Genomic DNA, 18,596 nt, shown 5'->3' with positions numbered 1-18,596 from the left:
GTGAGAGGAAAAGAGTGAGTTAATAACTGCTACTAATGAGCAAATGATGATAGGAATACATGAATGAATGTGAAGGTATTTGGGTTGCAACAACCTGCGCGGCCGCTAGGTGTCGCACCCTGCTATACGACCTGATGTGTCTCTGTTGCCGGAAGGTACCGTATGTGGGTTCCACTGCCCCTTTTCTGCTTGCTGGTGGGTCTGTATGTGGTCCTCAGAGAGAAAAGAAGGAGACCCCTAGGTACCAAAACCAAAACAACATAGCAGAGAAAATGTAAAGACTCACAGGGAAGGTTTAAGGCTGTCCGCGATCAGTGTTGGATGGCCGGGAAGCTTCCGCGTTCCACGGCTCTAGGCACCGGGTGCCGGAAATGACGTATAGACGTCGCTGACTCCGCCCTACCGGTTTCGTAACAAGACGTCTACTAGGAGCGGCGTCAACAACCTGGCTTCCCGGCTATTAAGTAGCGTTCCATCACCTAGCAACAATACGACCTCCCCCGCCGCCATATTGATGCTGACAAATGAGGCCGAACGGAAGCCATCTTTTGCCTCCATGCAATGCCTGCCTATTTGTCACTGCTTAGGAGTGTATACGCTACTCACTCATCATTTCGTAGACAGCCTGTATGGATCACGATATTTATCATGTAAAAGACAATCTTTTAAACTTTATTTTTAATATATAAAAAAAGGTTAAAATTACCTCCAAAAAGAATAACTATAAAAAATATATTAAATATTCAGATTGCTCAGGGGTTGTTTCGTCTATTAATCTTCTCTAATAAGAAAATGGAAAATTTCATAAGCAGAAATATCTGAAAGAAGTTCTCTTCCAAAAAAATATACAATTTTTTTCATTTTTATATATATTTTTTTAATTTTTTTCAATATATTCAATATTTTTTAATATAATTTTAAATAAACCATATTTTCTCCATAGTGAAGTACCTACTGTTGATTTTAACACTCTGAATATTTAATATTTTTTATAGTTATTCTTTTGCTCTCCTAAAACTGACAAACGATCTACTAACGGCCAAAACCAATGGACACTATTCTATACTCCTACTCCTGGACCTTTCTGCTGCCTTTGATACAGTTGACCACCCCCCTCCTCCTCAAAAAACTCCACGCCTTTGGTCTCCGTGACTGTACTCTTCACTGGTTCTCTTCCTACTTATCCAACCGCACCTTTAGCGTTACCTACAATTCCACTTCCTCCTCTCCTCTTCCCTTCTCTGTTGGGGTCCCCCAAGGCTCTGTTCTTGGACCCCTCCTATTTTCAATCTACACCTCCTCCCTGGGTCAGCTGATAGCCTCCCACGGCTTCCAATACCATCTCTACGCTGAAAATACCCAAATCTATTTATCCACCCCTCAGCTCTCTCCCCCAGTCTCTACACGTATCACTAATTTACTATCTGATATATCGGTCTGGATGTCACACCACTTCCTCAAACTCAATCCCTCCAAAACCTAAGCTAATAATCTTTCCTCCACCACGTGCCCCTTCCCCTTATCTCTCTGTCAATATCGATGGCATTACTATCAGCCCATCCCTGCATGCCAAGGTCCTAGGTGTTGTCCTGGACTCTGAACTCTCCTTCAAGCCCCACATTCAATCACTGTCCAAATCTTGCCGCCTCAGCCTCCGCAACATCTCCAAAATACGCCCCTTTCTAACCAAAGACACAACAAAGCTCTTAGTTCACTCCCTGCTCATCTCGCACCTTGACTACTGCAATTCCCTTCTCATTGGCTTAACTCTACACAGGTTATCCCTCCTTCAATCCATCATGAATGCTGCCGCCAGACTCATCCACCTCACCAATCGCTCAGTGTCCGCTGCTCCTCTCTGTCAAGCCCTCCACTGGCTTCCGCTCACCCAACGAATTAAATTCAAAAATACTAACATCTTACAAAGCCATCCACAACTCTGCCCCCAACTACATCACCAGCCTAGTCTCAAAATACCAACCTAATCACTCTCTTCGTTCCTCTCAAAACCTCCTGCTCTCTAGCTCCCTTGTCACCTCCTCCCACGCTCGCCTCGGACTTTACCAGAGCCTCTCCAATCCTATGGAACTCCTTACCCCAATCTGTCCGATTATCTCCTACTCTATTAGCTTTTAGGCGATCTCTGAAAACCCTCCTTTTCAGTGAAGCCTATCCTACCCACACCTAACAACTCTACCTCCATTTTATCCATCTGCCCATCCCTCTGTTACTGCCTTATGTTTCACCTGACCCTCCCTTCTAGATTGTAAGCTCTAACGAGCAGGGCCCTCTGATTCCTCCTGTATTGAATTGTACTGTAACTGTATTGTCTTCCCCCACACTGTAAAGCGCTGCGCAAACTGTTACTATATAAATCCTGTATAATAATAATAATAATAATAATTATGTTGGTGATGTCAGTGGCACTTAGTAAGTTCCCACTCACTGTCAGTTAGTGTCAGATTTCCCGCCGCACTATCGCAGTCCTATTATAAGTCGCCGATCACCTCCATTTGTAGTATAAAAAAAAAAAAAAATTACAGTATACATACCATAGTTTGTAGATGCTATAACCTTCACACAAACCAATCAATGTACACTTATTGGGATTTTTTTTTTTTTTTTAGCAAAGACGTGTAGCAGAATACATTTTAGCCAAAATGTATAAAGAAATTTGATTTATTTATTTTTTTTTTTAATTGGATGTATGTTTTTTTTTTTCAAAATCTTTAGTATTTTTTCATTTATATAATAAAAAATGAAAAACATAGTGGTGATCAAAAACCACTAAAATGAAGCTCTATTTGTGTGAAAAAAATTATATAAAGTTTGTTTGGGGACAGCGTTACATGACCGCACAATTACCAGTTAAAGTAGAGCAGTGCTGAATTGCAAAAAATGCCCTGGTCATGAAGGGGGTAAAACCTTCTGGAGCTGAGGTGGCTAACAAATTAACTATATACAATATATAGAAAACGAGGAACACAGATAAACAGGGTAATACCTGAGATGAAGGGAGAAGGGGGAAACAGGACTTGGATCAGGAGCAGAATTAGGGCAGCAGAGTACAGGACGCAGGGAAAAGGCAAGATCAGGAGCAGGTTAAATGGCACACAGTAGCTGGCTAGCAAAGCTAAACACTGATGAGAAGTGTAATAGTAGAGGAGGGACTAAATACCCTCCCAGCAGCCGGGATAAGGTGGAGACTGATTACTGGAAACTGCTGGCTGCTGGGAGACACCCGCTGGTGGACACCGGATGTACAACCTGCCCCTCTGGGAAAAAAATAAAGACTTTGTTCACTAACTGTTTCCCCTCTCCTCCAGCAGCCCAGACAGTGTCAGGTATCAGTCCTGAGCTCAGGCAGCAGACAGGACAGCCTCCTTGGGGGCCTCTGACAGGGAGAGAATACAAGTGAATAACTGCACACACCCCCATTCTTGAGAGGTATTGCTGCACTGTTATAACAAATTAAGGGTGAAGATTGAGATTCTTATCATTCTTATGCATATATTCTTATGCCCATATCAGACCAGTTATTTTTAAAGTCAGTTTAACAGAAAAAACAGAAATCCTGATCAGGGTTCCAATCCTTTCTAAAATGTATTCTTGTGTTGTAGTGTGGGGGTTTTTTATCTACTCGCATCTCCCCACTTCCTATCTATTATATAGAACAGGGAGTTGGGGGAAGTTGCCCCAGCGGGGCACCAAAAAACAAATTTTTTAGTAGAACGAGGAAATGACCTATAGCAGGATGCTATCTGTGTTCCTCTGATGGAGACCCCCCTCACTAGCTGTTCAGGTGACAGTTGTGAGAACAGGAAGAGAAGATACATTTTCTATGTAGGTACACAGATAGCATTTCAGATCTAAGAGAGAAATCCTAATTGGGAAAGAGATATTTAAATTAATTGAAAGCCCAACTTTAGCTAAATCGTTGTTCTAAATAGAGCAGGTCTTTATTGCCACCTCACTTCCTCTTAGGACAGGAAGTAATATAAAAATATCTCCAATCGGGACACAGACAAACAAAAAAGACGTTTTTAGTAGAGTAGGAAAGAGCTTCCAACCAGTGGAGGAACTAACAGGGTTGCAAAGGTTGCACTTGCGAACTGGCCCTGGCGTTCTGCCACCATAGTGGGGGGGGGGGGGGGCAAGACGGCAGGAAAGAACATGTGAAATTGTCCCACTGCTGGAACAGGCCCTGCGGTGAGAGTAAATGGCCCCAGGATCAGTGGGGAGGGCTGCAGGCTCGGAGGGAAGGGCCCCCTGGCTTGGAGGAAAGGGCCCCCTGGACCACAGTAAAGGGCTCTGGGACCAATAGAAAGGGCCCGGGACTGATAGAAGGGGGGTCCATTATGGTTTCTTGCACCGGGCTCTGAAGGTTCTAGTTACGCCTCTGCTTCCAACTTTTGCCGATGTTCTTTATTGTTGTCTATGCCTTCCTGTTCTGGTGGCAACCGCTCCACCTCCCATTTCTTGTATGGGTGTCACATTGACAGGGAGTGAATAACAATCTGTTCCAATGGTGACAGAGATTCTAATTTTTTGTCCTTAAAGGGGGTCCATATGGATCTGTTGGGGTTGACCTCGCTTTTGAGAAGATGCTGTGCAAGATATTCAGCGAAGATTTCATCCAGACCTTCAAGGTGAAGCGCCCAGCTGCCTGGGTGGATCTGATGATCGCATTTGAGGCTCGGAAGAGGACAGCTGCCCCGCAGAGGTCCAACCACTTGAACATCTCTCTCCCCTTCTCCTTCATCGACTTCTACCGCAGACACAAGGGGCATAACGTGGAGACGGCTCTCCGAAAGAGCAGGTAATTCAGGAAGATAAGCTTGTGTAATTTTAAAAGGTGCCTCCAAAAAAATCTATAATTTGTATAGTATGGAAAAGTTCAATGATTGATGAAGGGGGGAGCATCCAGTCGTAGCATGACTGAGCACTTGGCTTTTCAGCTGGGCTATTCTTGTCACTGGTTTGATTTTTCCATATATCCCTAGAGGTACTAGGACACAAATCGATTATGTTGAGCGCCCTCTAGTAGACTCTTCGTAGCAATATGTAGAAAGAAACTTGGATTGGTGACAACAGCAGCTTTCACTGCTTTGCAGGGGTCCTAAACAGTAGCAGCTAATTAAACCATGGCCCATTCCCCCAAACCTCAGAATATATATTGTAGTTTAGCAATTGAAGTTATGGCTTTCTCTGCAATTCAAAGTGATTCCTACTAGGTGGTACTTGGCTAAATTCTTACAAGGAAAGTTGAGATATGCTTAAAACTTCAGCTGTTTTAGCTTTTTCTGGATTTTTTTTATGGTTCAAAAAACTAGCAATAATTAGACATTTTAGAATTCCCAAAACTACTGTATACATGCCGATCGGCTATTGGAAAATGTGTAAACATTAAATACCCATTAGGTTTGTGGCCACTGACCATCACACCTATATGAGCTTGTTGGATATCCAATTCCATAACCATGGCCATTATTATGGAGTTTCCCCAACCTCAATGGCTATAACATCTTCCACCCTTCTGGGAAGGCTATTCACAAGATTTTGGAAGGTATCTGTGGGAATGTTTTGCTCATTCAGCCTAAAGAACATTTGTGAGGTCAGGTACTGATATTGGATATTGATCCAAGTTGGCATTCTAGTTCATCCGAAAAGTGTTTGGTAGGGTTGGGATCAGGGCTCTGTGTTCAGTAGGGTTGGGATCAGGGCTCTGTGTTCAGTTGGGTTAAGGTTAGGGTTGTGTGTTTAGCAGGATTGAGGACAGGGCTCTGTGTTCAGTAGGGTTCAGGACAGGGCTCTGTGTTCAGTAGGGTTGAGGTTGAGGCTCTGTGTTCAGTAGGGTTAGGATCAGGTCTCTATTCAGTAGGGTTGGGATCAGGTCTCTGTTCAGTAGGGTTGGGATCAGGTCTCTGTTCAGTAGGGTTGACATCAGGGCTTTGTATTCAGTAGGGATGAGAACAATGCTCTGTGTTCAGTAGGGTTGAGGTCAAGGCTCTGTGTCCAGTAGGGATGGGATAAGGGCTCTGTGTTCAGTAGGGTTAAGGTCAGGGCTCTGTGCTCTGTAGGGTTGAGGTCAGGGCTCTGTGTTCAGTAGGGTTGAGGTCAGGGCTTTGTGTTCAGTAGGGTTGAGGTCAGGGCTTTGTGTTCAGTAGGGTTGAGGACAGGGCTCTGTGTTCAGTAGGGTTGAGGTCAGGGCTTTTTGTTCAGTAGGGATGGGATAAGGACTCTGTGTTCAGTATGGTTGAGGACAGGGCTCTGTGTTTAGCAGGGTTGAGGACAGGTCTCTGTGTTCAGTAGGGTTGAGGACAAGTCTCTGTGTTCAGTAGGGTTGAGGACAGGGCTCTGTGTTCAGTAGGGTTGAGGACAGGGCTCTGTATTCAGTAGGGTTAAGGACAGGGCTCTGTGTCTAGTAAAGTTGAGGTCGGGTGTCTGTGTCTAGTAGGGTTGAGGTCAGAGCTCTGTATCCAGTAGGGTTGAGGTCAGGGCTCTCTGTAGACCACTCAAGTTAGTCCAATCCAACCAAACCATGTTTTTATGGAACTGGGTTATACACAGGGGCACGTTCATGATGGAACAGGAAAGGCCCTTCCCCAAACTGTTACCACAAGGTTGGAAGAGCGCAATTGTCTAAAATGTCTTTGTACTGTAGCATTACCGGTAACCACTGGAAACACCTTGGCTCAATCATTTGGAGAGGTGGTCATATAGTTGGTGTGATGGTCAGGTGTTCACAAACTATTTGGAGTCAGCAATATCATCAGCTCCTCTTTTTAATTCTCCATGTGCAGTACAATGGCGCACTTCCCTAATTAGTTGCCTTGTTTGCCTTTGTGGGAATTTAGACCTATCACATTGGTAAAGCATCCCTTTAAAAAGTAATTTACCTATGATGGCTGACACCCAGCACCTCTTGGAAATAGATAACACTATTTATCGATCTATGTGTAATGAGTATTCAGTTCCTACCTCCTCGGCAATCACTCAGTGCTGGCAGAGAGTCCACAGGGAGCGGTCATTTTTCACTCTCACCAAGTCCAATGACCGTGCATCAATCCTGCAATCGCTGTTGACAAGGTGATCTCTGAGTCGTCTGTGATGACTTCACTGTGTGTTCAGGAGCTCATCTGTCACAGCTTTATATCCCAGGGGCCCCCGTAACTAGACTTAGAGCAATTCTGTATGTGTGTATCACATTTGTATTAATGGAAATCCTAATCAAATTCAATTTAAAGAGGGCCTACACTCAGAGGTGGAAAATGTACACAGTGCATCTCTACAATTAATGCATACAGTGCCTTGCGAAAGTATTCGCCCCCCTTGAACTTTGCAACCTTTTGCCACATTTCAGGCTTCAAACATAAAGATATAAAACTGTAATTTTTTGTGAAGAATCAACAAGTGGGACACAATCATGAAGTGGAACGAAATTTATTGGATATTTCAAAAAAATTTGTTAACAAATAAAAAACTGAAAAATTGGGCGTGCAAAATTATTCAGCCCCCTTACTTTCAGTGCAGCAAACTCTCTCCAGAAGTTCAGTGAGGATCTCTGAATGATCCAATGTTGACCTAATACAGTGCCTTGCGATACTTTCGCAAGGCACTGTATATACAGTATGTCACAAAAGTGAGTACACCCCTCTCATTTTTGTAAATATTTTATTATATCTTTTCATGTAACAACACTGAAGAAATGTCACTTTGCTACAATGTAATGTAGTGAGTGTACAGCTTGTATAACAGTGTAAGAGGTTTAGACATTAATGGCTGTGTGTTGAGTTATTTTGAGGAGACAGAAAGTTTACACTGTTATACAAGCTGTACACTCGCTACTTTACATTGTAGCAAAGTGTCATTTCTTCAGTGTTGTCACATGAAAAGATATAATAAAATATATAGGATAAAATATTTACAAAAATGTGAGGGGTGTGTACACACACACACACACACACACACACACACACACACAATAATACCAAAAGTATTGGGACGCCTGCCTTTACACACACATGAACTTTAATAGCATCCCAGTCTTAGTCTGCAGGGTTCAATATTGAGTTGGCCCAACCTTTGCAGCTATAACAGCTTCAGCTCATTTTGGAAGGCTGTCCACAAGGTTTAGGAGTGTGTCTATGGGAATGTTTGACCATTCTTCCAGAAGTGCATTTGTGAGGTCAGGCAGTGATGTTAGACGAGAAGGCCTGCTGCAGCCGCTGCCTGAATCCAATTTCAGTTAAATCATTTCACTCTTCTTTGGTGAACAGAAGCCTGAAGCTTCGCCTGTTTTAGGAATAAAATATTATAAATGTTTATCTGTATAAAATATTTTATTGTTTTTTCTTGACCAGAAAATGCACACACAGCTGTTCTATTTTATATACAGATGCACACACCCACATTATTATCTTTATAGTGAAGTTGTGGGCGGGGCTTAATGCGCCCAGCTGCGGGGACCAAGGAGTGAGTTCTTGCTGGTGCCTCCAGTGGCGAGCAGAAGCTGCATTTAGTGAAATCCACATTAAGGCAACGCTCTAGATTAAAAGCGAGACTTCTCCGAGAGCACACGTGTTAACTCTCTGTAGTCCTTGGCCAACTTCTACACTGTTGACACATATGCACTATGGGCCACCTTTGTTAGACCTCTCCCCAGGTGTGCTGCATTTCTGAGCTGATACTGAAGAGCCTGTACCAGTCCACACCAACCCAGCAGACCCGTCAGCTCACTCTTAGTGACTATGATCCGTATATTCACACTGGATAGAGGAAGCATATTACTTGTAAACCTATGCTTGCTCCCCTCCTGAGGCTCCACTACATATCTTGTGACCCACAGGCTGGTCCCCTAGGTACTCTGTGCCATGAGTAAGGTTCCAGTATGTTGGCAACTGGTCGGCAGTAAAAGGGCTAAGCATTAAATCCTTTCAATACCAGAGTTTCTGTCTCCCATGCCATGTCACCCGCTTCCTGGCTGGTTGACTGCAAAGCACTAGACCCAAATACAGTAGACATTGGCAATGTTGCTTCATTAGGACAGCTCTCAGTGTGTTAGGTCTCTGTACTATATGTTCTCTAACCTCTCTCACCTCCTTGAATAAGCCCTGTTCTTTGATACACCATCAATGCACCCCTTTAATAAATTCAGACCAGGCAGTTAAATGGAACAACAAAGTCCTTTTACATAAGTAGTTGTAAGTAGCACAGAAGCAGTTCTCCATGACAATACAATGAACGGGGGTGACCAGCGCTATGGAGTTGTGCAGATAATGTATAAAGATTAACAGGTGTAAGCTGCCAACAACCGAACCCTTGGGGGTTAAAAAATGAAATAGGTGCAAAGAGGTTGCAACGGCGCTACCTTTAAAGTGATTAAGTGCCACGTGGATAATGTGCCAACATAAATAGTGATGCTCAAACACTATTAGAAAACTTTATATTTGGGTCCAAACTAAGGTGCACTAGTGACTTGTGGTATGACAAGGATAACCAATTTTTTATCCTGGACCCAAAGCAATATGCAATAGTAAAGTGCTGAGTGCTGTGCAATAAATATGCCAAAGTAATGGAGTTGGTGTAGCCGGGCCGCTCCAGCAGACGTCCTCTGACGAAACGCGTAGGGTGGAGTCTATTACGTCATTACGTCACTTCCGGTATTCGGAGCCTGGGCCGTGGAACGCGGAAGCTTCCCGGCTACACCAACTGATCTCGGACAGCCTAACCCGTGAGTTACTACTATTCTACATTTTCTATCACATTGTATACGACATCATGGGGTTCCCTCTTACTTTTTGAGGAATCAAAAGCTTGTAAACGCTCATTCTACCGGAGAAACCCCGAAAAAATCCCATCTTGTGGCAAAACAGGTCGTATGTGAGGTGCGACACCTAGTGGTCACACTGGTGGATGCAACCCCATTTTTCTCATTTGTTTCATTTTTTCTTTTCTTTTTTTTCTCATTCATAATTACTCCTTTTTACTTGACCTTTCACTAAGTGGAACCTCTCCTTATTTATTTAAATATACAAGCACTTTTAGTCCAAGGAGAAATTCTTTTATTTATTTGTTTTTTTTCACCAAGCACAACTTATCACTAGTAAATTGCACTGTATAACATATTTATTCTTTGAAATAAAATTCACTGTTTTCTCCATTACTTCAGCATATTTATTGCACAGCACTCAGCACTTTACTATTGCACCTTGCTTTGGGTCCAGGATAAAAAATTGGTTATCCTTGTCATACCACAAGTCACTAGTGCACCTTAGTTTGGACCCAAATATAAGTTTTCTAATAGTGTTTGAGCATCACTATTTATGTTTGCACATTATCCACGTGGCACTTAATCACTTTCAGTTTTCCATGACATCTCCAACACACATTAATGAAAAAGTCCTCTAAGTGCCATTGTTGCAGTGCCTCATGAGGTAGACATTCTTAACCAAAGTAAGAAAAAACATTTTTTTTTTTTCAAAAATGTTGCAAATTTTTAGCAAAAAATAACCACCAAAAGAAAGCGCTATCTGCCTCAAAACAATTATAAAAATTAAATTTGGGTACAGCATTGCATGACCGTGCAATTGTCATTCAAAGTGTGACAGCGTTGGAAGCTAAAAAAATTGGCCTGGGCAGGAAGGAGGTGAAAGTGCCTGGTATTGAGGCTGTTAATTAGGTAGTAAAGTCCATTCAAAATACTTTGCAAGCAAGAGTCCATTATTGGCAGTGAATCTATAATGTGGTAGCAATAATCAATAACTGGCAGTAAATCCATATAAGTCCATACCCCTTGGAACCCCAACTGGGCTCCCACAAGGTTAGATTTAGCTTCGATTTTAGCAGTTCAGTCCTTAGAAAGCTCTTGTCCTATATTCAGTTCCCTTTTTTTATAGGTTATGTCCAGCAGAGGGCGGTGCTATTCAGAAAAGCCCAGGAAAACCTGACCAACAGAGTTAACTCTTACCTACCGTATAGCATCACTTCTGCTGGGCAACCTCAACTAAGCAGTGCAATTTACACAGCAGAAAATACAATTAACCCCCAAAGTACTGAACACAACCAACACAGAAATACCTCGGGTAAGCACCTGCTTACAAACTGGTCCTTCTAATTCCAGGATACAATGATTTATGTTCAATGCCTGCCATGCAATGATCAGATATTTGTGTCTTTGTCGTAGCGTGAACTTCGTGAAGTGGTCATCACAAGGGATGCTGCGAATGTCCTCCGAAGCCATGAATGAACTCTTCCAGCCCACCGTCCAGCAGATCGTCCAGCACATAGGTATGGAGAGTCTTAGGCTACAATGTTAAACAGTAAATAAATAAATCACAAAGTGTGTCGCGATGCCGCAGAAATTTGTGGCCATGTTGGAGAGTGGGTGTTGTCCTAAAGTGTATGTTCGGCCAGATTTGTATTTTTTCAGCGGGAAATATTATAACTTGTCAGGTTTTTCAGGGCTTTTTTAGAAAGATTCCAACCTTAAAGATAAAATATGGGGACCTGAAAGCTCTACCCTTGCAGTGGGGTCCCCCAGCACTGGGAGAGTTCAGTGCTTGTTTTTTCCCAGGGTAACAGGAAAAATGATTTTTCTTCTTACCTTATACCCCTCTCTCCTCCTTCCATATTGGCAGCCATCACTGTACTACTCTCTACTGCGCCCCAGGATTTGGGCGGGCTCCCGGCGTCTTCACTTACAATGGAGCACTGCTGGTCCTGCATTGTACGTGAGGACTATAGAGCTGCATCAGATGAACAGAGCGCCAAAGAGAAGAGGCTTCAGGGAACCGGTCATGTGAAAGGAGGAGCCCACAAGAGTGAGGATCAGTAAATGTACTAGACCTCAAAATTTGGTGGAAAGCCTTCCCAGAAGAGTGCAGGCCTTTATAACTGCAAAGGGGTTTAATGGCCATGGTATTGGAATGGGATGTCCAACAAGCTCATAAAGGCGTCCAAACTTTTGGCCATTTTATCTCTAGGGACAATACCCTGCTAAGCCAGGGAGGTGGAGAGCGAAGTTTCCAGGGTTAGGTTTGATAGACCTCTCCCATCTCAGTCCAATTTATCTGCTGCTTCATGTGCCTTCTTGCAGCATTTGAACGTTAGGATTTTTTTTCTCTTTTTCCCGTCTTTCTTCTTCTTTATTTTTTCCATCAGCGGCTCAGACAGTCATTTTATCTGCCTGTGCAGAATATGAATAGTGTTTTACTATTGTGTCCTGAGAGATATCCCAGCATGATTCATCCCTGAGCCATGATTCACCCGCAGGAGATGTAACAGATACGGATAATTTACTGGCAGACGGGCGATATTAATAATGTATGGGGCAACCCTGAGAGCCAGAGAAAAACATCTGCAAGAATTATAGCACACCTCCGATGGGATCTTCTGCAAGGCGAGAGCGTCAGTCCGTTGTCTGCAGTTCCGAAAAATAAAAGGGACAATCCATCCAAAACTGATGTTTCACAGTTGGGGAGAAGCTGGGGAGTAAAGGTTTCCTTTATCTCTCGGGGGACACCATTGATGAGACCTTGAACTCTGTGCCTATGTAGCACTGTCCCCATAGGGCTTACTGTGTAATGACTTCTTGGGTCTCCCTCTGATTACCTGCAGACAGTCACTAGGGGATTTTTCACACATCCATCCTTACTCCCATTTGCTCGTTACTCAATAAGCTGTCGAGGGGATTTGGTTTTGTATTTATTGTGGAACTTGTATGGTAGAAGGGAATAGTGGGATACTCCAACAACTTGAACTATATACAGTAGATAAGGACAACTCTTTAACCATACTGCCACTTGTATGGAAGAATTAAGTCCTCTTGCTCTCTCTAGCAGCAGACTTGAGGCAACTACTTTATCTTCAGAACACTCTCTAGCATCCCCTTCACTGACACCCGTCTACTGACTCTTCCACTGAAGGGATGGCCCATGACAGGCCCCATGACATAGATTTGTACTCATTGTACACAGAATCAGATCCTTTCCAGTGTCTCCCTTCAAGTCAGCTCAGTAGGACCTCTGGGTTCAGCTCCTCTCTAACGTTCAGGCCCTCAGGACGACCACCCAAGGCCGCATGGCAGCTTCTACAGAAGAGGGGCAGCCGCCCCCTCCCTCCGGGACCCTGCTCTCCAGCCGAAGACCCCAAGCACACGTGCCTTTGGCATATATACAGTATCCCAGCATGCAGCAATGCACTTTCCTCTGCCAAGGCTGTAACAATGCCTGTGCACTCACTTGTCAGGTTTCCCTGTCCAATATGCCTTCCTACTGGTCCAATATGCCTCCCTATTGGACCAGTGTGAAACATTACAGTCCAATATGCCTCCCTATTGGACCAATGTGAAACATTACAGACAAGATGAGCTGCACCTGATCACCATGAGCAGACCCTACCAATGGATCTTGCTCTCTGGTAGGCAGAGAGCAATATACATTTACCTGGCAATCTCTCTGATAAGCAGAAAGACCCAAAAACTACACTCTCTCTTCTAGGCCCTACCTAGGAAGTTGCTACATTTTTTTTAGGTCTGCAAACCATTAGCAGGAGGGTCTTAATATCTGTTGGATTTTTATTCCTTTTATATTGAGGGAAAATTCAACCAAGATGTAAAAGACTCTCGGAAGTGTTGGGAAAAGAACCAGGGTCAAGAGTCCCTAAGCAATACACTATGGGGTATCTTTAACCGCTTGCCAACCGACGCACGACGATTTACGTTGGCAGTCAGCCCCTCACAGGCAAAGCGACGTAGGGCTACGTCGCTAGCCTGTGAGGGTCTAGGGAGCGAGCGTGCGCCGCTGGAGGCGCGCTCCCGCTCGGTCACGGACCCCCCCGCGCGTGTGCGATCGTCCGTTAGAGCAGGAGAAAGGCAGGCGGCTAATGTAAACAAGCCGCCTGTCATTCTCCCCTGTGTAGGAATAGTGATCATACGGTTCTACTATGTAGGACCGTTGATCACTGTTCATACACCTCAAGCCACAGCCAATCACAGTTAGAATCACGCCCCTAGGGACACACATAACCCCTCCCTCTCAAAAAAAGTTAACCCCTTCCCTGCCTGTGTCATTTTACAGTAACAGTGCATATGTATAGTACTGATTACTGTAGTAATGTCACTGGTAACCCCAAAAGTGTCAAAAATGTCAGTCAAGGGTCCGATCTGTCTGCCGCAATGTCGCAGTCCCGCAAACAAAATTGCAGATCGCCGCCATTACGCGTTAAAAAAAAACAACAAAAATAACAAAAATCTTTCCCTTAGTTAGTAAACGCAGTAACTTTTGCGCAAACCAATCAAAATACGCTTTTTGCGATTTTTTTTTACCAAACATATGTAGCATAAAACAAATTGGCCTAAAATGTAAAAAAATTTTGATTTTTACATTTTTTTTTTGGGGAATTTTATATTAAAAAAATGTGAAAAATATTGCTATTTTTGCAAAATTGACGCTCTTTTTTTGTTTATAGCGCAAAAAGTAAAAATCGCACAGGTGATCAAATACCACCAAAAGAAAGCTCTGTTTGTGGGAAAAAAATTTAGTTTAGGTACAGCGTTGCACGACCGCGCAATTGTCCGTTAAATTCACGCAGTGCCGAATCGCAAAATAGGCCCTGGTCAGGAAGGGGGTAAAATCTTCTGGGGCTTAAGTGGTTAAAAAGCAGCAATATAGCAGTACCACTTCCGGAGTTCTGGAGTCTGAAGCTGGTGGGGGCCTAATAAAAATGAAGTCTTGCGAATGAATGGGAGAACTTGTCAAAATCATATGACTATCTGTTCTCCAATCATGGAGCTCTCTCTGCTGCACAAAGCAGAGAATATTCCATGGAGCACCACTGGCTCCACACCACAACCTGGATTTCATGAAATATCTGTAAAATGCAGGCCAATGTGTGCATATCCTAGGGGTGTAAAATGGAGATTAGATCGTGATATCTGTTCTCTGTTATAAATTGCCCCCTATATAGGCACAAAGTGTGTGGACACCTGACCATCACACCTATAAGAACTTGTTGGGCATCTCATTTCAAAAGCATGGCCACTAATATGGAGTTGCCCCTTTCCCCCATACCTTTGCAGCAATAACAACCAGGGGCATAACTACAGGGGTCGAAATTGCCACCTGGCCCCATGCACCAAGGGGTCCGTGTGCCCCCCCGTACACCTGGATAGGAGGGGCAACAGGAGTGGCATATAGAGGAATCAATCCCCCCCCCCCATCTTACTCCTGCAGCTGCTGAAAGCCTGCTTCTTCTTCTTTCCCTCCCGCAGGCATTCAGCACCTGCAGGAGGAAAGTGGAGGGGATCGGTTTCTCTGTATGCCACGTCTGCCGCTCCTCCAATCCAGGTTGCTTGTCTAATGCTGCCCCCAGGCCCCTGTGAGCTCCCCTGGTCAGCCTCCCCTCTTCTTCCCACAACATTGCCAGCTTTCCCCCTCTCTTCTCTCGCTGATGTGTCAGGATAGAGAGCGGGGACGTGGACGTGGACTGTAAATATGTAATTTACCTGCCGATTTTCTGAATGGACAGAGTCAGTAAATGGTACCGATCACCGACTCTGTTCATTTATATGGAAAAAGATATATAATAGATAGATACTCAACAATATCCCTATATATATATATATAGTAGCGCAAACTTGTCAAGAAGCAAGTGCCAAAAAAATACTGTGCCCACTGCACAAAAGTCCGAAATGCAATAAATGGCACATAGGCAGCAGGAAAAAGTTCAGAAATGACTCAAACAGTCCATATTCCTTCACTCTATCTCCTGGGATGATAATGTACAAAGACGTGTTTCTTAAAAGGATCACCACCACCACCGTGCTCCAAGGGGGGAGGAGAATTGCCCACTCACCAGATGCTGTGGCCCAACCCACTTTCGTGTTTGAGCATTCAGGCTTATAATGATGGTCACTGGTCCAGAGTATCCACAACAGGAATCACACCAGCACAGTCAAAAAAAGCTCAGCAGCCCTCTCTTCAAACCTTTTTAGAGTTCCAGCAATCCGCCAAAAATACCTTGATTTTTCCTCAGCAGGGGGCTCCCATCTTAATTGTGGGCGTGTGGAGATGGGAGATGGGAGCCCCCTGCTGAGGAAAAATCAAGGTATTTTTGGCGGATTGCTGGAACTCTAAAAAGGTTTGAAGAGAGGGCTGCTGAGCTTTTTTTGACTGTGCTGGTGTGATTCCTGTTGTGGATACTCTGGACCAGTGACCATCATTATAAGCCTGAATGCTCAAACACGAAAGTGGGTTGGGCCACAGCATCTGGTGAGTGGGCAATTCTCCTCCCCCCTTGGAGCACGGTGGTGGTGGTGATCCTTTTAAGAAACACGTCTTTGTACATTATCATCCCAGGAGATAGAGTGAAGGAATATGGACTGTTTGAGTCATTTCTGAACTTTTTGTTTGCTGCCTATGTGACATTTATTGCATTTCGGACTTTTGTGCAGTGGGCACAGTATTTTTTTGGCACTTGCTTCTTGACAAGTTTGCGCTACTATATATATATAGGGATATTGTTGAGTATCTATCTATTATATATCCTTTTCCATATGTTTTAGTTAAGTAGCTGCATAGCCAATTTATTTATTGGTGAGTGGTCCTCATTTGAAGCGCTTGGGATAGCTTATACCTTTATTTGGTTTTCGGTGGGCATTTAAGCTGTCATATTATATTCTGTTCATTTATAATTGAAGCATATTAAACTGTGTTTACTATGCTTTGGTTTGTGAATGAACAGGAAGTTCTGTAAAGAGCTCTAACTGTCCTTACCTTTCCTTGCTGCTGAGGCTGCAGAGGTGAAGGTGTAGGGCCGTGTCCCCAATCTCCTTTCTCTGCCTCAAAGGTCAAACATCAAAGGTTTTGTTTGGACCCCCAATATTTCACCAAACCCCCCCCCCCCAATGGGGCTTCTAAAAATGGTAAAAAATTATGAAAAAAATAAAATAATAAAAAAAAGAAATAAACAAATAAAAAAATTGCTGACACTAGTGGCGAAACTACCAGGGTTTGTAAAGCTGGCACTTGCGATCAAGCCCTGGCTTTCCACTACCTTGAGGGGGCCCAAGATGGCAGGAAGGGGTTCCACTGCAGAACATGTGAAAGGGTCCTGCTGCGGGACCATAACAAAGGGCCCTGCAATGGTAGTTCAGGGCCCTGGCATCAGTGGGAGGGGCCCTGGACTTTACACAAGATTTTGGAGCATGTCTGTGGAAATTTGTGCCCATTCAGTCAAAAAAACACTTGTGAGGTCAGATAGTTAGATAGGAATACCACTGGTATTCCATGTCATCCCAGAGGTGTTCAGTAGGGTTGAGGTCAGAGCTTTGTTCCACTTAAATTCCTCCACACAAAACTTTTCAAACTATGTATTTATCATGGGAGGAAAAGCTGTTTGTACTTATGCAATCATTATGTCATTCTTATGCATGTTGCCTGCAGGTGACCTCATGAACAAGCCAGAGGTGAGAGGTATCAAGTACCTGTTCCTGGTGGGTGGTTTCGCCGAGTCACCGATGCTTCAAAATGCTGTCCAGACTGCCTTCAGCGAGATCTGCCGGGTCATCATCCCCCAAGACGTTGGCCTGACCATCCTCAAAGGCGCAGTTCTATTTGGCCTAGACCCGACCATTGTGAGGGTGCGACGCTCACCACTAACCTACGGGGTCGGAGTCCTCAATAAGTTCGTTGAGGGGAAACATCCGAAGGAGAAACTCCTGGTGAAAGACGGGAAGAACTGGTGCACGGACATCTTCGACAAGTTTGTCTCTATGGACCAATCAGTGGCACTCGGTGACATCGTTCAGAGGAGCTACTGTCCGGCACGCCTCGGGCAACGTAAGATTATCATCAACATCTACTGCTCCTCCACCGATGATGTGGTCTACATCACCGATCCGGGAGTCAGGAAGTGTGGCACCATCAACCTGGACTTACCAGACATCAATGACGCCAAATCATTTCGGCGAGAGATTAAAGCCAGTATGCAGTTTGGAGACACGGAGATCAAAGTCACTGCCATGGATGTGAAAACCTCAAAAATTGTCCGAGCCGCCATTGACTTCCTGTCCAACTGATGGGCAAAGTCCTACCACATTCGGACAATAACTCCAAGCACTTAATGATTTAGACTGTTTTGGACTGTCGAATTCAGAAATGCACCGTATGACTGCATTGAACATTTTTATTTCATGTTGCATTTTTAAAGTACTACATGGATCGGCACATTGAACAGTCAATCCAACCAAAACTGACCTTTCTATTATGGAATGATGCCACCTGGTTGATTCACCAAGGTCAGTCCACCAAAAACTGATTTTCCCATTATATAATAATGCCATCCGGGTTGATTCAACCAAGTCAGTCCAAAACTGATATTTCTATTGCAGATTTATGTCACCTGGTGGATTCCCTCAACAGTTTTTTTCTTTCTTTTTTTATACTCGATGGTGGAGCTGGAAAGCCAGGTGCAGTGTAATGCCTCGTACACACGCATCGATAGTTGGCCGTGAATTTTCGGACAACGTCCAATCGGCCGATTTTCGACTTGTTAGTATGATGCTTTCGACAACCGACTCCGACTTTTCGGCCGAA

At 44.0% G+C, this 18,596-nt stretch overlaps 1 protein-coding gene across 1 annotated transcript in view; it reads left to right on the top strand.

Annotated features, from left to right (window-relative positions):
- Positions 1-18,178, top strand: part of HSPA12B (heat shock protein family A (Hsp70) member 12B) — a 98,684-nt gene extending 80,506 nt beyond the window's left edge. The window contains exons 11-13 of the mRNA XM_082262923.1: positions 4,561-4,819; positions 11,186-11,289; positions 17,445-18,178. Of these exons, the coding sequence (XP_082119049.1) occupies positions 4,561-4,819; positions 11,186-11,289; positions 17,445-18,079 (998 nt within the window). The 3' untranslated portion in view covers positions 18,080-18,178. The remainder of the gene's footprint in view (positions 1-4,560; positions 4,820-11,185; positions 11,290-17,444) is intronic.
- The last annotated feature ends 418 nt before the right edge of the window (positions 18,179-18,596 follow it).

Source organism: Pelophylax lessonae (genome assembly GCF_965119305.1).
Source record: "Pelophylax lessonae genome assembly, chromosome: 1".
Lineage (NCBI taxonomy): Eukaryota > Metazoa > Chordata > Amphibia > Anura > Ranidae > Pelophylax > Pelophylax lessonae.
Note: the sequence above shows the minus strand (reverse complement) of the source record. Positions and strands in the feature narration are given on the sequence as shown.